Below are 26953 nucleotides of genomic sequence, written 5' to 3'. Positions count from 1 at the left end.
TAGAATACCTGACTTGAACATTTACACATAGCATTTCCAGTTTGAATGGCTGCAGGGTGGCTTGGTGGTTAGATCCCCGGTTTGCATCTCCATGAGGACGCCGGGGATCTTTCTGTGTGGAGTTTGGTTCTCCGGCTTCCTCCCACAAAAACATGTTGAGGTTAATTGGTGATTCTAAATTGTCCATAGATGTGAATGTGAGTGTTTGGTTGTCTGAGTGTCCCACTCTATCACATTATGTGTAGCCCTGTGATAGACTGGTGACCTGTCCAGGGTGTCCCCTGCCTTCACCCTGAGTCAGCTGGGATAGGCTCCAGCCCCCCTGCGATCCTAGTGAGAAATAGGCGGTGTATAGATAATGGATGGATTTTCAGTTTGTGTTACGGATGAAGTCTTTGGATGCTCTGGCAGTGTGTACTGTTGAGGGCTGAAGGCCCAGTCAATGGGATTTTTTGTACCGAGGCAGATTAAATGTATCAGCACATTTCTGAATTCATCCTGCTGCTGCCATCATCTGTTTTATCACCAATAAACTCAAGTGAGTCCGTTCCAGCAGCAGATGTATGTGTCCAGACCCTGACATGACCTCTGTGATGAGCAGAAATGGTTTGGATCATTTGCACTTGTGTTATTTATTTTTTAGACACTTTTGGCTTTCCAGCACTTTGGCAAAGGTTCACAGTGTCTCATCTTTCCATAAAACTCTGCTCCACAATCTGGTTTGTTTTTGTATTTTTTGGCAAATTCCAATCTAAATGTCAAATGGACATTTTTTATTTATTTTTTTAAACTTTGCAGTGTTGTTGCCTCATTTACACACACACACACACACACACACACACACCTACAAATAGCAACGACAACGACACATCGGCGTGTGGAATTATTTCATTTGTCAATTTCCAATTTAAACACATTAAGTCAATGAAAAAATAAATGTTAACGTACCTTTTGGGGCACCATACCAATAAAAACAAGTTGCTTGTGGCTGAGTCTGTCATGCATAGCGATCTGTTTGATGCACTGTGGGACCTACTTTACTTCAGATCACGCTTTGCTTACTGTCTATTTGCTTTTTTATATTTGTTGTTTGGGTTTAATTTTTCTGCGGAAACTTTTTCTACAGCAAACCTTGAAATAGTTTCAGAATTTTCCCTCAAGCAAAATGATGATCTTTGTAATCATTTTGGTTTCTTACACTTCTTTAAAATCTCTTTGGAATCTCTCGTTCAAAGTTTACTACATCACTGTAATGGCATGAAGTCAGTTTCAAATGTATATCACACATAATCTTTACTAAATGGGTAACTTTTTTACTAAAGAAATAACTGCATTTTGGCCAGAAAGTAATGCTGCAGTAGTAAAGAGAAGTTGTACAAATTTTAATTATGCTGTGCTAATGAATGCTAGCTCAAAGTTAATGGATACAAAGTTTGGAGCAATGAATGAATGAATAAGTTCTTCCATTTCTTAACTGTCCACAGATGATCCTGAGGAGTCTCATCCATACTGGGAACCCTCCCACTGCAGCTGTCAACACGGTGAGCAGCAGGACAGTCCACAGAGAGAGACCACTGAGGCTGACAGGATTGAAGGTGATGGGACCAACCTGGTGGATAACCGTTCTGAGGATGTTACAGGAGGAGCAGAGGCTGAGGAAGCAGAAGATCCGAGCAAAGATACTGAGAAACAGTCTGATTTTACAGCAGCGAGCGAAGAAGATGTGGGACCGCAGAGTGATTTAGGAGTAAATGAGCCCGAGGAAAGGCATGAACACAAGGAGGGAGCGGATCAAATAGATCTGGGCATCCCAGAGGAGGACCTGCCCGGAGTTCTGAAGGAGCTGGAGTTCACGCTGAAGATGACAACCATGATGGAGCAGGAGCGGATAGAGGACCTCAACAGGCCCACAGAAATGTCCTCCGGCTCTGTCAGACGGAGGAACAAGAGGAAGAGGGCAAAGAAAGCTGTGCACTGATTCCAACATGGAGAACATAAACTTGAGCCTGGGCCTGGATGTGAGGACAGATTCTGTTTTTTATGTCTGTTCTCATCAGAATAGCTGCAGCATGAAAGTTGGTGATAGCATGAAAATGAATCACCAGCCTTGTTTATCTTTACTTGAAGTGTAGAAATGTGTGTACAGGGTGGTTTTTATAGCATTAATATAAGCTTTGTTAATATGCTACAAACTATGAAGTCTTAAAACATGGATCTTATTTATACAATGCTCACTATCTAATACAGTAATACAAGTCTGAGTAATGCAGAAGCTCATCAGGGTTTTGACGTAACTTTGTGATAACATAAAAATGTTCGCAGGACTTTTCCACATCAAACCTTGATTTCTAATAGTCCGAAGAAGTGTTTTGATCTGCCAGAGGTGTTGAGTTACTCTTTTTATGTGTCAGCAGATAATCCAACCTTATTCACATTAAGTGCTTCAATTAGAAGTAGTTTTAAAATGTAGAAATAAAGAGTAAACAAGTAGAATCAGACAAAAAAATGGGAACACTTATGCAATTGATGGATGATGGGTTATTAATATTTAGAATACTGGATTTCAAAGGGATGGTTGTGCCTTTTCTCACCTTTGTCAGCCATAAAACACTACAAAACCCAATCAAACTGCTGTCATGGCAAACTTCATCTGATTTTACATCCAAGATGAGAGTTTTTGGAGACTGGGCTCCGAGGAGCCCTTTCACACCCTTAGCGTTAACAGTTGAAGTAAAAAAGCTGTATTTAATTTAAGAAAAGGTGTCAATACTTGTTGTACATCAATAGCTTCCTTCCTGTTCTCTGATCAGTGCTGACAGAAAAATCTCTTCTGTAACAGTCATTTTAAGTTGCTGTCAGAAAAGCACATCAGTGATTGAAATACTGTGAATAAATTAAATACATTTTTCTTCCAGTTTCCTCCTGGCTTTGATTTATTTCATTCTACATCACTGAATCAAACTGTTGAACCTCCCTCTGTTTGACACCTGCAAGATATTAATAGTCATTGTACATCAGCGGTGTGACATTTTCAGTGGGTGACAAATGTAATGAAGAGCAGCAGCGCATTTCAAAAAAAAGACTTTATTACTTGTATATTGATACATTTTACCCATACAAAAACAACATCACATGGGTTGATGTTAGCAGAGAATATTTTGGATCAACTGTTTTGCAAGTGGCACGTCACAACAAATTTGCCCTCTAAGACTTCAACTTGCAGCAAGCATCAGGTTGGTGGTTGACTCGCTGCCTTAGTGCTCCATTGGTTCATCAGGAGCTTCTCCAGCGGCAGGTTCGTCTGCAGGTTGAGCAACCTGAGACACACAAAAATGTGGGTTTTTTTGTTGTTTTTTTTGTTAAAAAAATAAATAAATAAAAGATTATACTGTAAACATGCTGACTAATTAAACAGCCAAAACTGGACTGGATAAATCTTTGCAGTACCTTTCTCTGTGGTCTCTCCTCCAGACCCTCCAGGAATGGGGCAACATCATCATCATCATAGATGGTGAACTCCATCTCCTTCCCCACAATGCCAATGGAAACATTCTGTGGGAATAAGACAAATACCTGAGAAATGGCCACTATGCTAATATACATTTTTAAAAAAATCTATAATTAAAGAAAAGAAAAGACGAAATGAAGAATTACATTATAACCTACACACAGCTTAACAAATACAGGTGCACCAGGACAAGACCTCATGGGTGAGGCAACCCCAGTTTAATGTAATGAAAGTCATTACAAAGCTCTGCTGTCAAAGGTTTTTTTCTCCACAGGAAAGAGAAGTGCAGGTTGCATTTTAGACACAGATGAAGACAACGATGATTCATCTCCTGTGTAAAAGGATTTGTGAAGAAGGGTACCGCATCAGACAGAAGTGGAGGGATCTGACGTACCTTGGTGGTGAGGTCCTGCTCGGTGGGCAGGGTTTCTCTGAGAGCACGGAGACCATGCTGGACCAGATCATTCAGATTACCTGAAAACAACAGTCACTTGTCAATCTAATGGTCCACATTTGTACTGTGAGTTGCTAAATAAGATGACAATGTGACTAAATTTTGAAAAATGTCACAAACTGTCCTCATTTAACAAATAAAGACACTGTAATAAGTTTTTCACAAATCTATGAATAAAAGTTAAAGTAAAATTGATTGTAGGTGTTCTTTTGCAGCATTTGGCAGGAAGCTTCTTGTTCCATGCAATTTCTTTTAAGTAAAAATGTGTGTGATTGATTCTAAAAAAATAAAAAATAAAAATGGGATCTCACAGTCAGGGAACTTCTCCATGCATCTCTCCAGGTAGGTGCGTGCCGACTGGGAGCGTGCTCCGATTGACATGGCTTTGCAGTCAAAGTAGTTTGCTGACGGGCAGGTCTGGAAGATGTGAGGTCCCATGTCCTGTGTGACGCCCAACAAATAAATATGAGCCATGGTGACAATTTCATATTCCGTTAGTTAGTCCTATGTGTCAATCAAGAGAGATGTTTCATAATCAGAGTGTGTGAAGAAACTTACATCAAAGCCAGCAATGAGGAGTCCAACACCGTAGGGCCTCCTTCCATATCTCTGTGTTGGGATTTGGGTTTCTGAAGCTTCAGTCAAGGATCACTGCTGCTATTTACACCTATTACTTTCATTTTCAGAGTCAGCCTATCTGAAAACAATATGTTCAGTTTCCTTTAATCAGATGGCCACATTCTTCTTCTTCTTATTAATAATAATAACAACAATAACAATAATAATAATAAATCCATCCTTAATAATGAAATGACATTTTCATTTAAGCACTTTAACAGTAGAGAGGATACTGCTGCCAACAAGAGACACAAGACGTGATGTAGGGAGGGGCCTGTCAAAGACGAATCTTGAGTCCAAGCACTCCTGACGCATGAAGTTACTGCAGGACAGATGGAGTTGGTGTTACATAAAACACATGTTGTATTAAAATAAGCAGCTTCAAAGAAGAAGCTAACTCAACAAGCCGTGACCTACCAGAGCAGCCTGGCATCAGCAGTCAGTCCAGCAATGGAGATGCCGACGTGGTTGTCGACATGAAGGATCTTCTTCTGGTGGGCAGCCAGTTCAGACTGGGCTCTCTGCAGAGTTACAAAACAGGCTGCATCAATCTAATGTGATCATTTATTTTCAATTTCACTGACACCACTACAGTGCTGCAGGCTTTTTTGGGTGTTGGGCTGTGCCATAATCTATTTCAATGACACAGAGATCAGTTTTTTTCCCCCCAGGGTGTGAATTTTTTTCCACAGCAAATAAATAAATAAAATAAAACACTAAAACAAAAACAAGATACTATTTAACACCACCAGGGACTTTGTGTTAATATTATTAAGAGTTCTGAGTAAACATATCCTCAGAAACACACTACAGATCAAGGAGAGGTCGATAATTATGTAGAAAGTGGGTAACATTATTAAAAACTGTTTTAAAATATTTATTAGACCACCCATTGTTTTCTTTACAAAGCCTACACAACAGGCATTTACCATTTGTTTGCATTTCATCATAGTAGTGAAGTAAGTCTAATAACCATTTCAAAAGATGTTTATTTTTCCAAAGCAGATTAATTTACAGCCTTAACTTGATATGGTTTATATACAACCATGTGCATCGACCAGATTAATGCAAGGCTCCAAAGCAGAAGCTGATTGCAACAACATGAAAATGCAACAAGACAAAACGCTGCGTGACTGTACCTTTAGTGCAACCAGGACTGCGTGAGTTCTGGATTTAAGTCCTACAGTGGCAGACCCCTGCTTCACTGCCTCCATGGCATACTCGATCTGATGAATACGGCCCTGTGCACGCATGGACACGGATGACTTTGTTAACAAATCAAGCTTTGGCATGTTAACGACACAAACACGCACTTTATCTGTGAAGTCAAGTGAAAGACTGATGTTGAGACAAACGGCTTCTTACCTGTGGGCTCCATACTGTCACGTCGTTGTCGTACTGATTGCGAAACTAAAAACAAAAACAAGCAACAATTTAAAAGTGACGTTAAAACAGATTATCATTATTATATAACACATTAGGCTCCTAACTTACATAGTTGTCCTGCATTATGAGCTATTCTCTCGGTCACATGCTGTTTCTACGAGCACACAGGGTCCCCAGTCTGTTTGCAGCCTGGACTTTTCTAGACTTCGGTTTTAAATGACTAACATTACTAAATAATTCAGAAACCCGCATTTGTGCTCAGTCTCTTACGACAGAGAATCATGCAACCAAACACAACCATCACACCAGCTACGGTTGCTAATAGTGATGTTGAACACTGCGTACCAACATAATTAAATCCCTGGAAAAGCTAGCTGACATTAGCTAAACAACATTTACACTGTACTAAAATCAGTACGGAGACTTTAGTTATGTTTGTTGCCCAAATAAACTATTAGCCTGTAGCCAAAGGACGGTAAGTTAAGTGAAAACGAAAGTAACAACTTGGTACTTCCATTGCTAGTTCCAGTGATGCTAACTCAACCTAATGTGGCTAACTTTTGCTAGCTACATGCTACAAGCGAACTACGTAACCAGTTGACTTATAGGCAGCATCGGTATTTTTATTACAGTATTAGAGAGCTAATTGATTATTTAGTGTTATATAGCCCGACAAATATTAGCCGTAGGCCGCATTATGCGGCTGACGTTAGCAGCGACTGAAGGTGTTTTGCTTACTCACAGTCCAGTCACTGCTAGCTAGCTAACGTTAGCTTGGTATAAGTAAATGGATGCTTTTTTCTCAGGGTGTCCTTGCACATCATAAAACATAAACTTGCTGTGCTATTTATTTACTCCGAAGACATGACATATAATGTTAACCTGACCGACAAAAATCAAATTTCATTCATACTTACCATCTCTGCTACTGGAAGTGTCTCGTCTCCTCCGCCTGTGCGCTGATCCTAACTCGATTAGTTTTCCTGGACAGAGCGTCAGGGGAAACTAGCAGAGCCCCGATTTCAAATCAGTGAACAACTAGTAAACTTCGTTGCCAACCAATCTCATCTTATCTAGGCTCATTTAGTCCATTTAATAAATAAATAAATAAATAAATAAATAAATAAATAAATAAACCGATGCAAAATCAAGATAATTATATGCATTAACAAATGAGACAAAAAAGGATGAAATCTATATTATACACAACTACAGCACTACGTTATTGTACTTAATAAATATAAATAACTGAGCGGTTCACTTGCCGGTTAATAAGCAGCGCCGTAAACTGTGCAAGCATTTAGTGATTCACTTTTATATTTTTATTCTAGATGTATACGTTCTTTTTTTTTATCTGTTATGATTATTTTGTTTATTTTACTGTCAGTGGTCATTGATTCATATATTATCGTTGCCATTTTTATTAACGTTCCATTTCCACTTGATATTGCCTTTTCTGAACTATTCGCATGTCTTATCTATCGCACAAACAGTAATTTCCTAAACATACAACATGATTTACAGTTTTACATTTTGATACTACATGAAATTATTAAGGTGTAACTTAACGATGGTTTCAACATTTCCTTTAAAATAGGCGGATATGTTAAAAAAAAAACCTCCATACTGCATAAAGTAAACTTTAATTATATTAAATGCTTCCTGTGGCTAAGTCTCCTTGTAGTTTTTATTTTATTTTATTGCGTCTTTTTCTTTTCAGCACTGACTGGGCAGCTGCAGTGTTTTTACATGAACACTAGGCGGCAGCAGTCCGTTAGAAGAAGACACTGGCTTCAGGCTTCACTGGGTTCTCGACACTGACAAGGAACATGAATTACTTTCTGTTGTTACAGTCATCTTTGAACAAAAAAATTCAAATCAAACACTAACAAGTCCTCCTACAGGCAACAATACTGGGTATTTTACAGTCTGCTTTGTCGAGTTTTGATGTTTTGAAATGTTTGCAGTCTCTATTCCAATATGCACGTCCATACTTAATTAAAAAAATAATATGATTTCAACTGACACAATAAACTACAATGAAAATAATATGTAACAAAAGGATGGTAAATCCCTGGTACACACATACATCTAAATATACAGCATTGTTCCAAATTAAAGTTTTGCATGTAAGTGTGATTCCATGCATTAAAATGTCAAATGAACTGAACTTAATAAAAAGTAAACTTAATTCAAATGGTAAAATTCATGAAAATTCTGAAGCATTTGTCAAAAGAGGGCAGTAACAGTTATGTGCTGTCTATGCTTCTTTAAAGGTAAATGCCACCCACCTTAATAATTCATGTGTTATTTCTCAGTCAATATTTCCATTCACTGCGTTTTTCTGAAAGTTAACCAATTATTGTTTAACAGGAGTGGCTTTCCTCATACAAAATAAAGTGGATTAACCAGCAAAAGTTTAAAAAGAAATTTTAGAGACAATCAGCTGTGCTGGAATAATAATCATGATCTCATTGTTGTGTGACATGCCACACTTTGACAAAGTCAGTAGCCTATTTATTATCTATGAAGCAGCTGCTGATGCTAGTTATGGTGAGGCACAGATGCAGGGTGTTTCTGTGTGTAGGAAAGTGCCACCAAGTTCAGAAGAACTGGATGAACTGTCTTTAATAAAAATCTTTGGCATCATCCTCCTTTAACCCTCCATCTCCCTGTGAAGGCTGTGGATAAATCCAGTTTTCACTGCTGTGTTCACCCGTTTCAGCAACATGCATTTGGAGAAATCCTTTAGGAGAAAAAACTGAATTAAATGTCCCTTGCAACAACAGTAGTCTCATTATCATTTCACAATCATGGAGCCAGTGACAGTAATATGTCCTCATGAGATATCAACATGTAATGAGGCTATCCTGTGTGCACACTGTCCAGTAGCACACAGACTAAAAGTCCAATTTCCCGGTCCATTAAATGAATAAAAGCCAGAAATTGCTGGTCAATAAATGAAGCTTTTAGAGAATCCTCTTTGAGTCAGTGTTTGTGTTGGACTCTGTAATTTCTGCTGCTATAACTTGCCTTTGCTTGCTGCATAATGTAATCCTCAACCTTTTTTTTCCTTTGTAAAATGAATCAATGTCTGATTGCCCCCCACCCACCCACACACACACTTTACCACAGTATTGTGGGCCTATGTCTGTCTGCTGTAACCACTTCAGTTGGGTTTGCTGAACAGAAAAGGTCATTTGCAAAGAAAAAAAAAACACTCAAAAGATTAATAAGAACATCTAAAAATGAAGCATAAATTTATGTTGAATAAATGTTTTATGTTTGTTTTCCATAATTGTCTTCTGACACCCCTTCAGTTTAATCTAAATACTTATTCCTTACCCTGTATGCAAGAACAGACCACTGCTTTAAATGGCTCTGAAGCAGTTTACTTTATATAATGACATACAAATGTAGCGTAGCTCTACAGGTGGACAGATGCTGACAGGTGTGCAGAGGGTTTACTAGAGATTCTGCATCAACGAATAAAGCTTCACATTTCAGTGTGCATGTATCCTCCTCGGCTCCACGTATTCTTGGCCATCTTTTTAACTTCTCAAGGGATTCTGTCACTTTCCATGATGTGTGTCTCTGCAGTCAGAGAATGCCCCCCAAACGCCTCATCCTCTCTTATGTCCAATACCCTGTGTCTGGTTTTATGCTTGGCTACTGTTAGCCATTTTTTCTCTCTGTTAATGATATCTGATGTACCCTTGATCCAGGATGGGAGGGGGGGATGAATTAGTAGGACTGTGCTGACGAGCTCTCCTCCTCTGCCAAGGCAGCGGCAGCACCGCGGCGGCCATTACATCAGCGCGCCAGCCTCCTCCTTTGTGATTGAGATTGTAGAAGCTGTGCTGAGCTCAGCATGTTTTTTTTTTTTTTTTTTTCCTGGGGGCCTCATTTAACTCTGCCAAACGCCCCCCTCCTCCTCCTCTCCTGTTTAATTTTTCAAATGGAGAGCAGCCTGAGTCACTGTGTGATGGGTTCCAAGCCACACAGTGGACCCTCACGTGGTGGTGGTGGTGGGGGGAATGCTGTTTTAAGGAGTAGAAGGGATTGTGAGTGTGCCCATTCCTCCATCCATTCATGGTTTTCAGTTTGTTTTAATTACACGGGCACAGAGCTAACTAATGCTGCTCTGGCAATAACACAATCCACCTCTGACTTATCTATTTGTATGTTATACGTGATAACGCAGCACATATTTTACTTTGTTGTATGTTTTACCTAAGCTGCCAGTCACATTTGAGCATACATATACTTATTTATATGAATAATTCTGAATTCTGAGTTGCTTGAAATTCCACAAATCCCATCCCCTTGTTGCTAAAAATAGGTCAGCGATATGTTTTAGCCTGGAAAATGACTGGACTAATGGGTGGGAAAGGTGGTGGCTCTGCCAAGGTTGCATTAAACTGGCAGCTGTCCTATAACAAGGGAGGTCATGGGTCACCAGCCGCATAGCAAAAGGAGGAAAACCATCTCAGCCCCTCCCGCTGATAAGTTTTATGGGTCTCAGTACTGCATGTCGTCATTGACTTAACATTTCCTACAGGAAAAAGGCCAAAGCATACGTGTGAGAGAGGAGGTGAGGTGGGAGTCTTGCAGAGATCCTGTTCGCTGCCGTCAGTTTCCTGGTGTTGACGAAAGCGCTTATGCAGCATTTCAGCAGCAAATGGCTGAAGAGGCTTTTTCTGGCTCAAAAAAAAAAAAAAATGCAGTACATTGTGGGCACTTAATAATATCAGCAGCACTACTGTACAGATTGACTCTTTGCTTAGTCTGTGCACCTAAGAACAGACAGTGAATAAGTATCAAACCACACATCTTCTGTCTCTATAATCACCAATGTGATACAATCAGGTTTGCTTTAAACCACCTGATGCCAGTGATCATTACAGAAGTACGCAAAGGCTTTTGAGTCATTTAAAAAATACTCTTCTGTTTAAGAAGGAAACGCAGTCCTGGAAGAAGCTGATTTCAGTCATTATGTGAACAGTGATTACAATTTTCCTATTCATCATTTTTATTGTTTTAATGCCAGGAAATGCAGCCACACCAGTGCCTGAATACCAGAATCCATCATTTTAATGTTCTGACTGCATCTGACCACAGCTCACAGTGCAGAAGTTTTAGAGCTTCTTTGAAAAAGAGATTGCATGGGTGCTAGAAAGTTTAATGCTATATCTTTATAAAAATATTTCTAAAAACTAATTCTTATAGGTAATACAAAGCACAGTGCCACAGAACACAGACAGGACTTTTAATTGGAGTGTTAATTTGTCAGTTAATGCACTTGCAGATGACCTTCCTAGACCTTGTAGAAGAAGACATCCACTGACTGTAAGATTAGCTGGAGGAAAATCCCTTTGCTACTTGTTTGGGTCAGTAAAACGAAGCTCTCTAGAGACTCCACTCAGACTAAAACTTAGAGAACAGCATAGATTTTCTCCTGTCAGAGGCTCTTTCTCTTTGAAGAACTTCCCCTAAATTTAATTTCTTTCCAACATATCTCATCAATGAGAGCTGATTACATGAAGGTGCACATATATGCTCTCACCTTGAATAACACAAACAGGGCAAAACTATGGATTTTTTTTGATGGTCCAGTGGCCCACCAGTGCAGCAGGTTCCCTTGGGGTTTGCTCTGAAATGCCCCGTGGACCAGCTTTTTGTCTTTGCAGAGTTGCTGAGGAGATCCAGTCCACATGTGTTTTGTGGACTTAAAGATCCACAGCCATTTTCTCTGTGGAAACCTTATGGGGTACATTGGGAATATGGGGTACTAGGGCTATGAGTGATCCAGTCCTTGTGCAAACTAAGTGGGAGCTGTGTTCATATTCATTGCACAAACTCAAATATGTTTCAGGTAAGTGGAGGGCTCTGTGAAGGTTGCCCCTCGTCTCCGATCCAGTCAATGAATATCACAGTGAGGAGGGTGTGTGGTTTGGGAATGTTGGAATCGCATCACTGCTTTTTGCAGATGACATGATTCAGTTGGCTTCATCTGACTGTGACCTTTAGTGCGATGTGGGGCAGTCTGCTGGGTGACTGGGTTCAGCCTTTAGGCCAATTCATGCTTTCCATGTGTCCTCAAGGGTCCCTTTCATCACCCACTGAAGTCCTCTGCTGACGTTCATATGCATCCCAAAAGTTGTAACCATGCCGACTGTATGTACTACCTACACATACACAATGAAAACAAACCCTGCTTAAAACAAATGTTTGTTTAGAGAAAAAGCTGTAAGAAGAGATTCTTAGTCATCCACACCTTTATAGTTTATCAATGAAAGAACTGTAGCTGAAGCAGGACTACATGAGTGACATTGTGCTACAAACCAATCTGTAAGTAGCTGCTGTACCTGTAAAAACTGTCTTGTGTGTTTTTCTGTTTTCAGTTTGGAGCGCAATGCAATTGTCTACACAGACTGACGTGGCTGTATTGTAGTATATACAGCACCATGTGCACAATCCACTTTCACAGTTCAGAGGGATGTCTGAGTACTCCTGCTTATCCTCTTGCCACAGTGACCCATCTCTGGATAAATTAAAGAGTGGATGGATGTGTGATGGCCAGTACGCCACTGACTGGATGTGTCTAATGGGTTTTGGCATTAGTGATGTCATTGGTCCATGAGTCTGTGAGGCCAACATTTTGGTTGCTGGCTTAGAATCACTGACTTTACTTTAAAAGCGATTTAATCATTTAAATAGCTTGACAAATATTGGATGAATTGTCAGGAAATGTCAATAACTACAGGATCCTAATGACTCATTTGGTTATCTCACTTTTCATCTGCTGCCATCAAGAGGACAGAAGCTCATGTGCTCATGTGCTCTTCTAAGTTTAAATTGAACATATCAAAGTAAGTTTTCCTTATTTAAATGAATGTTTCACATCATAGGAGCACATGTATCTCTGTCTCAGCCTCACCTGTTCAACCACATATTCCCTGTCCTCCTGTTTTTTTGTCTCTTACCGTTTTTGATTACAGATTTATGGTCACTGATCTTGTACTTGGTTAGACTGTCTGCTTTTCATCTCTGAAAGCAGAATGATCCATCCATCCATTTTCTATACACCGCTTAATCCTCACTAGGGTCGCGGGGGGGCTGGAGCCTATCCCAGCTGACTTAGGGGGAAGGCAGGGGACACCCTGGACAGGTAAGCAGAATAATATTCTATTAATTCATTAATTAATTTTTGGGTTGGATCACATGCCAACAGCTTCTATATTCCAAAGGGACACTAGCTTTTCTTGCCCACCATCACTGGCAATAACAAAAAACACGATAACAAAAAATGGAACTATGTACAGTTTAATGGTCTGCACTTACATTGTGCTTTCCTATCTTAGTGGTACTCAAAGCACTTTACAATATTTTTTTTAATTCACTCATTCATTCATACACCAATAGCAACAGAACTGCCACGCGAGGCGCTTGCCTGCCATTGGGAGCAAGTTCGGGTCCAGTGTCTTGCCCAAGAACACTTTGACTGTGGAGGGGCAGGGGATTGAACTGCCAACCTTGTGATCAGAGGACAACCGCTCTACTACCTGAGCCACAGCCGCCGAGTTTCAGTTTATCAGATATGTTAATGTTACATCTATTAATGCATATTAATGCATCTCTCTTTCTCTTTCTTTGGCACTCTTAAGAGTTGTTGAGGGTCAGAGGGATCATTCACTTTTATTTCTGTGTAATAAGTAATGTGCATTGTGTGACTTCCTGCATCGCAAGGAATCATTTGATTGATTAGGTGGTGCTGTTGTAAAAAACAAGGTTCCGACATGTGTGGTCCTGAAACCACAACCTGTAGACACATAGGCTGCATTTCATTGTGTGCTAGAATTGGTCTCTGAACTTGAAACAAGCCACTTAGTTATGGAAGCGCTCCACTGTTTTAGGATTGATGTCTCACTCGTGGACAGTTACATTATCATTTTTCTTACTTCTTGTCAAAACATGGGGCCTTCAGTGCACTCAATGCAACTCAACTGCCAACTGTTTTGTGGGGGTTTAGCTTTGCTCTGCTTACAGTGCTAAATGTAGCCCTGAGCTACCAGTCTCAAGCAGAGATACAGAGTTGAGTTGGAGCTGAGCCCAACAAGTTCATTCTTAATGGTTCCTATACAGTGAATAAACTGCTGACTGTCACCCTCAAGCTATATTTTTTTGATTCTTATATTTAAAGGTAAAGTCTTTGATTCTAATCCAGTACACTTTATGTTACATTCAGTGAATCTCTTGTCGTGGTGTGTTGTGTGTGTGTGCTAAAATAAAATCTGATGTTTGCACACAGCTTAGTTTTGTCAGTGGTAAGCAAAGTGGCTCTGGCCAATCAACGCAACGCTGTTCCTGTGTCCTGTGTATGAATTGCAGCTCCACCTCTAACTAAAACAAGACAACACACAACAGAGGCTACTCCCAAAATTATAATTAAACTAGACTGAGAAGAGCTGCTTGCATTCCTGTTAGTCATTTAAAGTCACAACTGATTACCTTTATGATGTCAGACAGCAGGAAAACGCAGCCATTTGCTGTAAAGATGTTCGACTGACAACAGAGCCTCAAGTAACTTGAAAACTCATGCACCAGAACCATTTGTTCATTTGTCATCTCTTGTCAGTGTCAATGCAGAAACATCTGATGATGCCAAGCCTACAAAACGGAGACATCCAATCATTACTTTTGGCTCTCCAGCAAATGTTTAAGCATTAATTGCATTTGCTCATCTAGCACTGCAGCTTTGGAATAAAACTAATGTGAGTGGTCACTTTTGGAGATGAGAACATTGTCTTCTGTCGGTTAGCACTGCATTGATCTGTTTAATACCCACAACTTATTTTAGGGCAGCCATACAAAAGAAACTGAAAACAAAAGGAAAACACAAATTACCATGAACCATGATTGATTTGATTCACATGGACTGTCAAGTCTCTCTGTTTCTTTTTTTTTCTTTTTTTTTTTTTTATGATGACACGATTTTATGACAGCATGAGCAGGAGGAAGTTTGGAGAAGCCTCTGGCTCAGCCTTATTATGAGTCACCCCTCTCGCTCTTAATCAGCATTGTTCAAGACAATGATGTGTTTCACAGTAGACAAAGTTTTGACACGAAAGCCAGTCTGCTGTGTGATACACCAATCTGATTTCTAACTCGTGATGTTCAGTTCAGTGAGCTTCACACTGATGTATTCCTGTTCCTTGTCATAAGGTCACTTTAATGGTTAAAGTCCACAGACAAATTATTTACATAACATGCATTTGGAGTTTTGGACCACTGATCCCGACTTGTGTCAAATGAGCAAACTACAAACAGCAATACAGAAAAAACATCTGAAAATGGAAAAAATCCTTGACAGAGATAAATTGTTGAACACAATTGTTTTGTCTAAATCAACACTAACGAGATGACAAACTAAAAAACATTGTTAAATTAACTGGAATGGATAAGACAGTTGCACGAGATACAGAATATAGGAAAGCAGTCAGAGATGTAATAAGTTTCTACTTAGACAAATAATATGAAATGTAACAGACAACCAAGGACAGCCAGACATCAGACAGTTTTGTCAAAACTAATTGAAATATCCCCCCGCTTTAAATTTCATGTGATGTGGCCTTTGTGTGCTTAATGTAGAATTTATATGAAAGCTTGTGGTTTAGTATGGGCATGCGTGACTGATTTAAATGATTACAGGCTACTATAAAAAGCCATTGACTGATTTGTGAGAGCTATTGCTATGTGATCATGTCATCAGCTTGGATGGTGGAATGTATCCTGACATTACGTAATCATGTATCGCTGGTTACAGCAGAGCAAGCATGACAGCAAATTAGGACAGGGAGGCCTGCCAATCAATACCAACAGATAGAAGGAAGTCCATCAAACATTGGTTACGCAGAGCGAAAGGTTAGCTCAACTTGATACTTATGCTTTTTGACTCATGGACTTGGCTGTTTTGGAAATCCAATGAAACAGCTGCTAAAGTCTAAACATGCTTGTATGTCTACGGGAAAATGTTTCTACATCAGCTCTCATAGGCTGTACTAAAAAAGATTTTTTTTGGTCATTTTTATGCGAGCAGAACAGGTTTCTGTCTAGAAATAGATTTTTAGAAGATTTTTATTCATACACACATCAGCTAGTGAAGTGAAGAGCTATGGCACGATTTGGGACTTTGGTGGGCGTGTGATGAAGTGTTGTTCTGGAGACACCTGGCTGCTCCAGCTAATCTATTCATTAAACTCCCTTAATGGCCTCTTGTGCTTCAGGATCCATCATGTCACAATAATGGCTTTTACGAGTGAAGGGTGCTTTTAACTGCATTTGACTGATTGGAAAAACTGTCCCATTTCTGGTAGTGGAGAAAAAAAAAAATGCAATGGCTGAACACACCATATTAATTTCATTGCCTTGCCGGCTGAACCATTAACTGGTAGACTGAATTACCTCAACGAGGGTGACATAACAAGGGAAAGAAGAGGTTCATGGGTCAGGAATTTGATGGTTCACAATTTGAGACATTTTCCTCTGAAAAAGAGAACAAGCCCTCCAAAGGATGATGAGTACTGTTTGGTGAGACACATGGCAAACTTATCTTAGACAGCAAAAGGTACAAGAACTAAGATATAGGAAAAAAACGAGCCAATGAAAGAAGATGATGCAAGAAAGACATAATGAAAAAAAGAAAAACTTCCACAAAAGTTGATACAAGAAAGGATTCTGTGAAATCTGAAAAAACAACAACAAAAAAACAAAAAACAGATGATAGTTTAGACCTTTACCGAAAACCACTGTATAGATTTAGCTTTGGGTAAAACAATACATCATTGCAAATACGTATTGTTTTTCCTTTTAGTAGAGATTTTTTTCACTGTAACTTGAGCATCTTTGAGCCCCATTGAGAGCCAGAAATTTCCAACTCTCAGCTTTGCTGCAGAGGCAGAAATGATGGCAGATTCTTGGGTCTCAGCCAGGCTTTATAACCGCATAACGTTTAACTTTCTATAAATACCACGGGATGCGGTCCAAGTTGATCAAGTGTGATTGAATCTGAAATGACTCCAAAGACAAGAGCCAAGTTTCCTTAAGATACTTCAGAGGAACTGCTTGCCTCTGCCCAGCTTTTGACAGGGCACCAGCCTGAGTCACTCCACAGTTTTTTAAGGTGCATCAGAGTATTCAAGCAAAAATAATTGTTGCAATACACAAAATCAGTATTGGTAACTTAAAAGGGCAGTGCTATGCTTTGTTGTTGTGTAAGTGTGAGTGATCCATATTTGTCCTGAAATACAGGATTACAAGTTATGTCCCATCAACTGTCTGACAATATAGCTTTAATGTCAACTGGTGTCTATTGTGGTCTCTGGTAACACTACTATGTAGCTCAGATGACTATTTGTTAGGCCTGCACTCTAATTACTGTTGCTAATTTGAACAATGATAAATCCATCTATCCATTATCTATACACCGCTTAATCCTCATGAGGGTCGCGGGGGGGCTGGAGCCTGTTCCAGCTGACTCAGGGCGAAGGCAGGGGACACCCTGGACAGGTCGCCAGTCTATCACAGGGCTACACTTAGAGACAGACAACCAAGCACACTTACATTCACAACATGTTTTTGGACTGTGTGGGAGGAAGCCGGAGAACCCGGAGAGAACACATGCTGCACAGGGAGAACATGCAGACTCCAACAATGATAAATGAACTGGATAATTCCATCCATCCATCCATCCATCCATCCATCCATCCATCCATCCATCCATCCATCCATCCATCCATCCATCCATCCATCCATNCATCCATCCATCCATCCATCCATCCATCCATCCATCCATCCATCCATCCATCCATCCATCCATCCATCCATCCATCCATCCATCCATTTTCTTCCAGTTGTCCAGAGTCAGGCTAGGCAGGGCTTTCCAGATGTCCCTCTTCCCATCAACATCTTCTAGTTCCTCCTGGGGGCTCCCAAGGCATTTTCCAGCCCCAATGAAATAGGCAATCCCTACAGCAAGCTCTGGGTCCACCCTGGAGTCTCCTCCCAGTTGGGGGTGCCTGAAAAATCTCCAAAGGGAGGCATCCGATAATATCCTAACTAGATGCCCCGACCACCTCAGTGGATTCCTTTCGATGCAAAGGAGCAGTAACTCCAGGCTTTGTCCACATGTCAGAGCTCCTCACCCAAACTGGAAGATTTACTCTCACAAATATAGTTTCTTGAATGAAGTAAATAAAACAGACTCATCATTTCCAGCCAGCAACTGTGGATTTTTCTAGCAGAAATGTTCTTGTGGTTTTAGGTTTGTAAAGAATGGATAGTGCTGCCAAGCTGTGAATGGGGGATCACTGTTTGGGAGAGGTTTAAAGAACAGGCAGTTAATCAGTGTAGTATTCACTCGAAACACTGCTCTCCTGCAACTACTGTGCTGGTATTTCAACCTTGCTGTAGATTGCTGCTTTGTTGGCTTCAGTGTTGATCTGTCAGGAAACAAAAATTAAAAGACTGTTCCAGGTCTGATCCAGACTGGACTGAAAAGAGTCCAGACTGAAGCCGAGCTGAAAGCATATCAGTGTCTAAGTCTGCAAGAGGTCTCGGTTTTTATTAGAAAATGTCAGTGAATGAAATAAATGATTAAATGATTCTCATAATGTTTTATATAGTCAGACTGGCAAGCACAATCACTGCACAACTCAAATCCAATTCCACCATATTTCTGCTAGCCCAGGCACTTCATTCATTCTTGTGTAATCATGATAAATAGGCCCCACAACTGGCACTTTTCGGAAGCACAAACTCTCCTTAGTGTTGCTCTGTACATCCACAGCATTTGTAAGTGTCAAGCTATCGATTGCTGAGAGGTCTCTTTTTCTCATTTGCTCCTTTTTCTTGAATGAATGGGAGTAGATATAAGCAAGCCCAGGGATTCAGACAGTGAGTCAGTCAGAGCCAGGGGGCCAACTTCCCTCCCACGCTGCAATGCTGAAGGCCCCTGATGGATGCTTTGAGGTTTCAACAATTGAGTGTAATCTGCTTAATGTCTGGGGATGAACAACGGCAAATGCCTGGAAACGTAGACCACCTTGCTTGCTCCCTGACATTTTACATGCCTCCTTAACTGATGACCTGTCCCCAAATGTTAGCATGACCTTCTACTCAGCCACTTGTTCTGCTGGTTTAACAAATAGAACAACATGTTCAAGAGTGTTAACACCTGCTTGAAGCCACATATCCTCCATTGCGAGCTGTTCCTTCTAATCCCGGTGAACACTCCTTCTCAGGTGTTTAAACACAATGCCTGTTCTCCCTGATGTAAAACTACAAAGTGACACCAGTTCCACCACTTGAACTTGCATTTAATCAGGTGGCGAGCCTCCTTTGTGGTGGCAAGCCACTGATTAGATTTGGAGATTGAGAGCCATTACAGGAGGCTGCAGTTGGATAATGACTTAAGTGCTGTTTCGTCTTCCTTTCTCCTCAGGAAGTGATTTATATGGATGGGCCTGGCCTTAACTGACTGGGAGGTGCACAACAGTGAGCAGTGACACATAGATCATATCACCCTGCTGTGACCCTATCAACACTCTCTGTCCTCCCAATGGTGATTCATAGTTTCCATACATGTAAAAGTATGACATTGTAATATAGGTTATGCTCACAGCTTGTTAGATGGTATCTCATTTTCACTTGTTAATGTTCTTTACTTAGTATGTAATTAATATGTCAGTTGTCTTGTGTAAGCATAGAGTGAGCTACAGCTAAAATCATAAGTTGAAAGCATTGTTTTTGAGTGTTAGACAAGACATTGTCATCTTGTACTTTAGGACAATGGGATGAGCGTGTTTTGTCTGTTGTCAGACCATTCATACACTTTACAATTAATTGTTTTATTTGAGAGAAAAAAAACCCCCATCTTGATTAGGAAATTAAAAAATGACTTCCTGCCGTCACAGAAATAACCCAAAAGACATTTATTCGTGCTGCTATCACTGCTGGATTTTAGAGACAAGCTGACTTCAGAATGATTGGTTTGGCAATGCTATTATAGCTGGTTGCAAGATAGAAAATAGCCTCACTATTCACCATTGTTCCATGCACCAAGTTAAACTCATGACTCCCTAATATGCTAGCTTCCTTTGACTTACATTTGTGAACAACCGCAGCAACAGATCAGAGCATGGAGGTACCAGTGTCCCCGACTATATCAGAGTACAAGGCACCATTTGTGTGAGTAATAATTGATAGCTACATGTTAAAAATGCAGTAAAATACAGTAATGAGCACATACAAAACAATAAAGTTCATTTATAAATTTTTAAAAAAAATGGAGAGTAAATAAATGGACATCTCTGAGGATCCAATGTATACTGCAAAAAAACTGTATCAATTTGAACTTTTAATGACAATGCTATGAAATTTGACACTGTGTCCTGTCGGGAAGCATATCTCTATGTAAAGGTTGTGCAGAGCCATCATGGCATCGAAGCTCTTTCAGGCATCTTTGAACACAAATACAGAATAGATGCAGCTGAGGTAAATGAGAAACATTAATATGGAGATATAATTTACTATGCATCATTATAACCAATTACTGCCTACTAAATATCTGATGCCAGTGACATAGGCTATTACACAGTTTTAATTTTGTAATGTTGTCGGACCAATGTAACGGTATTAAACTCATTCATCTGTATCTATCGGCAACATAGTGATTTCCTGCATTCTTCAAGCCCCAGAGAACTGGTGTGAACTGTTTCCATTTATCTGTGGGTGGCACTTCAAGTATTGAAACCATCGCTAGTAAATTGTTCTTCCTTTTCTAAGAATCACAAATACGCCCATTACTCTGGGTTTAATCGTTTGCTTTGCAAGTTATTGAAAGCCAAACAACAAATATCCACGGAAGATCCAATATCCAATATCAAGCTAACTTTGCCCTAATTGTTTTGTGTAGGTGGAGAGAGGAGCAACACCAGCTGTCAGCAGAGCGCCCGCCCCTTGAACAAACACTACATGTGTTGTGGTTTCAGCTCATAATGGAGTTTCGAGTCTACTGTTGATCACCTTGATATTCCATTACGAGAGTGTGACATCACTCGCTATTTGACTGGTCATTTTGAAACCACGGGATTATGTTTATGTTGTTATATTCTGAGCCTGGAGACGTACATACTGCTGATCTGAGGTTACCAACCTCTGGGTAGGACCCTACATAAGGAGCTAAGATATAGGTGGGTCGCAAAATCAAAACAGGATAGGAAAGCAAACCTTTTTAAAAGGTCCAGGAAAGAGGTTAAAAAAATTAGATTGTACTTTGTTAGATTAATGATTAAGTGGCCCCAAACTGTAGATGAGGGGACCAAGAAAGATAAAGAGAGCTCTGATAGAAGAGAAGCTCGCAAGATTCAGGTTTTTACAGGTAAAGACATGAGAACAAACATGAAAATTCAAACTATGATAAGTCTTGCTCATGAATTTACTTGCTTTAGAGAGAAACGTGTTGAATCCGGGTCCAAATGGAAGCAATTAGGCTATGGAAAAAAACAACAAAAAAACCTAACATGAAAACGTAAAGTCTGAAGCCTTACAAACTTAAATTAGTCAATAACTATGTTTACAATGGGGCAACAGGCAGATATGTTTGAACTGCAGGTATAGGCAAGTGGCATATGATAGACAGGAAATGCGAAACTAATTAGATGAGCATCATGTTATCCTGAAGGAGCATTGAGTGAATAAATAGCAGTTGTGCAGTCAGATGACTGATAAGGAAAGTCAGCTGATTCCACAAGGTGGCTTTGTACTGCAGAAAACCAGGGAAGGCACGAACATTTACAGAAACCCCCTCATTGACCCTTTAATCTTTCTATTGCAATGTCGGATCCAACAACTTCGACTTACCTGAGACAAGTTCTTTGAGCATGTAGGAAATACCACAATGGAAGGTTTGTTATTTAAAATCAGATCAAATCAAGTTTATTGTCATTTTGCTGTACATACACAGTAGTACAGGCAAGATGAAAGAGCGTTTCTTCAGAATCCAGTAATTTCAAGCAATTTAAATCAAGAAGTGTTTGCATATCTAGATCAGCAGTTCAGCATTCTGACAGCTTGTGGAATGAAGCTGTTGATCATTTTGTAAGGTTCTTCCTTTAATGCTCCGGAAACGTTTGCCTGATGGTAGCAGTTCAAACAGTTTATGGAGAGGGTGTGAGGATTCCCTGACAATGTTCAGTGCCCTGCTCCTGCATAAGCCTACAGGAAAAAAAAGTTGCATTGTTGGTGCAGACGTTAGAGAGCTGAAGACATTTCTTTCTTTCTTAGCTTAACCGATCTGTTTTGTGTTCAGTCCAGCAGTTTTTCAGGGACATGTACCTAACCTGGAATAGGTAATCTTTTCTCCCTCAAAAAATAAGGCTGAAAGAGTTTCTACATCGGCAGATTATTGGTCAAAACATTTTCAATGGAAAATGAGCTGTAGACTGTATGTAAAGATGGATGACAGTATGACAACTCCCCAAACGTGAGCCTAAATAATCTCAGAAATTGGCACCGCCATCTTGCGCTGGTTATACCATCCACATCCAGAGTCTGTGCAGTAGTCATTACAACCACATCGTCACTACTGCAAAGACTCTGGTTGCACATGACATTTTATATGCAATCCATTGGTGACTCACAAAGAAGTGAAACTCAGTCCCTCTAGGTATGACATTTCAAACCTGGGAAATGACAAGACACAGTGCACAGAGACCTCAGAAAGAGCTAAGCCTGAAATGGAAGAATTTGCAGGGGCTACCATGTTAAATCTGGCCTTGGCAAGACAAATATGTGCCAGCTCAGTAAAACATTGTGGTCTTAATATCAGCAGATGCTTCTATCATGGTGTAGAGACAAAGTCTAATAATTAAACCTAACTTTTGTGAAATGATAGTTTCTAAAATACAACAGCAAAATGATGTAATTGATGCAGTTTGGTTGATTAACATCCTAAATGGAGACATTACCATTTAACTTTTTCTCTAATTTGCTGTATATTTTCACAATTTATTGATTAATTGTTTGTTTTTAATAAAAAAACGTGCCCAAAGTAACATGCCTAACCAGGCTCTTTTTTTGTGCTATCAACAGTGCAAAATTAGAACACATTTAATTATTAATTATATGAGATGCTTGGAACAGGAAATATTTTGCATGTTAATCATGATTGAAACGATTAAAATGGTAATTCGATCATCTGTTGCAGATGTAGTTGCAGTTGCTTTGCAAAACAAATACTTTCCATTTGACAAGCATCTACACAGTGATTGAACTGAGAGCATGAGATATCAATATATGGCATAGCATTTAAAGTCCCCTAGTGTATGAATTCTGTATGTGCACGTGTGCATGCATGACACAGAACACCAGCGTATCACCTTTATAATGAGCTCAATCCTGACATTGACGTATAGCATAGAGGTCTTACATCTAGTAATATCAATAACACCCTTCATGTGTTAGTGTAATCTCTGCAGTCGTATTTGTTTTTGTTACATTTCCACACGAGATGCGTCATTGGCCCATATAGCTGAGCCTTACACATACCCTATAGAACAACGTCCACATCCAATAATACCACAGCGGCAGCAGACAGTGTGTCCCCAGCAATAACTTACACTAGGGTGGGTGTGTTGATCTTAGCTAAGGGGAAGCCCTGTTTCAAAGGTTACTGTATTGACTTAGAGCTCCAAAGTTTTTTCAGGAACTGAGGAAAAACTTTAGTGTGCCTTATGCTTGCAGGTCCCTGGGGTGAAGTGTGATGCAGATGACCCAAAATGAACACCCCCACTGAAAAATGAGCTTGTATACGTAAGCATGCAGAGTAGACACATCCACCCGCATGCTGGAATACATTGGACGAGTGGCCCACAGACGCACACAGAAATGCGTGTGTGCTCGCATGTGACGTATAGCATGCATACCTGAGAGAAGGTGCACAAAAAAAACTATTTTATTTTTATCCATGACAAAGGCTGCTCTATATACTGTTTGTCCAGTCAATTTTTAAAGGGTAGAGGGATTTAACATTTAACTACATTTTGGGTCGCACAGATAAGAGAACAAATGTAAATGTTAAAATCTGCCCCATATGAAGAAGACAGACAATGCAGAGACCTACTTTCATGTTTCCAAAAGCAACAGTCGATGCAGAAATGATATCCTCAACAGCTGTACACATACTGATTTTGCTCATCTTCATGTATGATATATGCTAGATTGAGTACACAGGATCCCGAAACAATTCTGCCTTTTCCAGTCAAATCTGTCAGACCATTCTACACGGCCCAGAGTAGAATAGAATAGAATAGAAAAATACTTTATTTATTTATTTATTTTTTAGAATGGTCTGGCTGCACCTCATTATCATTCTACTATAGGGAAGATAAAAGCATTGGTGTGTCTGTATTTCTTTAAACCAATTACAGTTGTCTTGGGTGGGGCTAGGAACAGGATGCACTGATGGTGTTCATCCAAAACAGTGATGGGAAAATGTTATTGTGGGAAAATTTCATGCAGGGAGGTGAGCACTGCCATTTAAATGGACAATTCACAGAAAAACAAAACAAAACCCTAAAATCTCCTTTTTGTGTGTCAATGTTACATGTTTAGAAGTTTTTTTTTTTTTGTTTTTAACATCAGTAATTCCTACCTTTAAGTTGGCTTGGATATAACTCTGCACCATTGCTTCCTCGTAGAGTATTTCAGTCACACATGTTTGAGCAGGAAAACCGTTATGAAGAAGGATAATGGAGAAAGTCCCATCCTGCAAGCTAAAAGGATTGGTTCCTTTGATTTGTTACTTGGGAAACCTCAGAAATCCAAATCCGTGTTCTTGAGACTGTTGTTGGGACACTGCAGGCTGAAAGTGGAAATGCTCAGGCATCATGTTGACAGCTTATTTTACTCATTATGTGTCTTCCAGCATATAAAAAAGACCATTTGTAAGAACTAAAGTAGAGTCTTGAAGAGGTGACTCGTCTTCAAGAACCTGAAAGAGTCCAGTTGGTTTTAATATAGCTTCTAGGACTACCATATGGACATTCTCATATTCCATTTACACTATTCTCCTTTTAAGTGTACTTTTATACTTGTTGCACTATTTCTTATACTTATATTTATATGTACATTTTTCTGCATAGTATGTGTGTATCTCTATGTGTAAAGCTGCTGACAACACTGTGAATTTCTCTACTGCGAGATAAATAAAGGCAAATCTTATCTTATAATGAGGTAGAATGTTTGATTTTCACCAAAGGAGATCTTTAAACTCTTTCATGACCCACTAGATTTCAAAACAGTGTTCAAAGTTCTGAATGTTTGGGTCAAATGACTGAAACCAATAAGAAAAAGTGTATGTTGTCTTTCAGTAGGCTGCCATCTGTCCAGCACAGTACAAGGTATGCAGGACTGCAGATTTGCAGGTAGCAATGCAGGTGCATCGATGTGACTTGAGACCCGGCAGCTGTCCATTCAGCAGTGATTTAGAGTCTGACATAGTTGAGCCTTGTGGCTCAATAGCACTAAAAGGCTCATCCTGTCTAATGGGGTTCCTCTATGACGCAGACATGGAGAGGCAACCCCTCCCCTTCTTTTACTTTGACATATAATCTTACACGTACACATCTATTGGATGGCCATCAATTTTGTCCACTGTGCAGAGACTTTAAGTGCATACAGACAGATATACGCACATTTCAAACACACACACACACACACACACACACACAAACACACACACACACACCTGCTCTGATCACAAAGGTTTAGGCATGCGCACACACACAGTGTACAGTACACACACACACACACACACACACACACACACACACACACATGCTGCCCTGCACACTAATGAAAAGGCAGGGAATTGAGACGATGGTGCACGACAAACAGTTGTGTAATTGCTTTTGAGAAACGGCTCTTGTCGGAGGCTGTCATCGATTGGTCTTAGCTGAGGACAACTCGTTTGCTCAGTGTGTGGGAGGAGGCCCGGGCAGCAGTCATCATTACTGGACGACTATGGTATCACTTTATTAACTCAGTACAGTTTGATGTTTCACTGTAGTAAGGAGGGAGGTTGTCATGCTTCGCTTACTGCAAAAAGACTTCATACAGCAGTGGTTTTAGGTTAGTCATTCTGATAATAAAATACACCAATTGGAAAACATAAAAATGCCCAATGCTTTGAAGATTGAAAGTAATTTAATAGAAATGTTGATATGTAAAGTGCCTTGGGTTCATAGTTTCTGGTGAAGCAGATCATGTTGCCCCAAATCAAATCAATAACAAGCTGATTACATAAGCTGAGTGTAGATAGTCTCAACTGAGCTGAGGCTCAGTGGGTGTAGTGCTGGAGTTGGTGCTATCCAAGCAGCATTATGAATGAAGAGCCCAGGAGTGCGTCACTGTGTAGTATACATCCCTCCCCAGCAGATGGCCCCGCCTGCAAGTGCTTACTCGGAAGGGTGGTGGCGGCGTTGGGGGGTGCCCTTATTGATTTGGCATTTGAGGTATAGCATGAAATGCAACATTTTTGGAAGGTTTCTAAAATATTTATTGCTGGTGATGCTTCTCCACGGACACCAGTTTGCTTTGCCTCCTATTTAATTAATGACATCAATGCAAATTGGGGATAGCAAATGGTCCAAATGACTGGTGGATTTTGTGAATGGAGCACTTAGTGACTGAGGAATGACGTCAGCGCAAAGCCATATCCCTTATTAGTGAGCCAGGACTGAGGGGAGGCGTCCCATTGGCTCGCCGTAGCATCAGAGCGACGTGATTGGCTGCCAGCAGATAATTAAACACCTACACAGTCAATGCACAAATCCAAGTGGTGGGATATATAGGCTGGTGCGTTGGCGCTGCATGCAACAGAATCAAGAGTTGTTCTGCAAGTTGAGAGAAAGTCAACTTATTGTGTT

General features: G+C 40.0%; 2 protein-coding genes across 2 annotated transcripts in view; one reads left to right on the top strand and one right to left on the bottom strand.

The window, feature by feature from the left end:
- ric3b (RIC3 acetylcholine receptor chaperone b) overlaps window positions 1-2919 on the top strand; it is a 9282-nt gene extending 6363 nt beyond the window's left edge. Inside the window, exon 6 of the mRNA XM_008294362.1 lies at window positions 1485-2919. Within this exon, the coding sequence (XP_008292584.1) occupies window positions 1485-1978 (494 nt within the window). The 3' untranslated portion in view covers window positions 1979-2919. The remainder of the gene's footprint in view (window positions 1-1484) is intronic.
- A 146-nt stretch (window positions 2920-3065) lies between these two features.
- psma1 (proteasome 20S subunit alpha 1) lies at window positions 3066-6966 on the bottom strand. Its single transcript, XM_008294351.1, has 10 exons — window positions 6884-6966; window positions 5946-5990; window positions 5720-5821; window positions 4998-5101; window positions 4814-4902; window positions 4521-4591; window positions 4274-4403; window positions 3903-3982; window positions 3448-3552; window positions 3066-3317 (listed from the first exon to the last, which is right to left on the bottom strand). Exons 1-10 carry the CDS (start codon window positions 6884-6886, stop codon window positions 3255-3257), a joined length of 792 nt encoding a protein of 263 aa, XP_008292573.1. The 5' UTR covers window positions 6887-6966; the 3' UTR covers window positions 3066-3254.
- Window positions 6967-26953: the final 19987 nt, after the last annotated feature.

The sequence above is a fragment of the Stegastes partitus genome, unplaced genomic scaffold (assembly GCF_000690725.1).
Source record: "Stegastes partitus isolate 25-593 unplaced genomic scaffold, Stegastes_partitus-1.0.2 Scaffold21, whole genome shotgun sequence".
Taxonomy (NCBI): Eukaryota; Metazoa; Chordata; class Actinopteri; family Pomacentridae; genus Stegastes; species Stegastes partitus.
This window is presented reverse-complemented; position numbering and strand designations above follow the sequence as displayed.

Coding starts and splice junctions, on each gene's coding strand:
- psma1 (XM_008294351.1), bottom strand. Junction 5,822..5,945: donor TGACAGTATGGAGCCCACAG/GTAAGAAGCCGT, acceptor ATGCGTGCACAG/GGCCGTATTCATCAGATCGA. Junction 5,102..5,719: donor CAGTCCTGGTTGCACTAAAG/GTACAGTCACGC, acceptor GTAACTCTGCAG/AGAGCCCAGTCTGAACTGGC.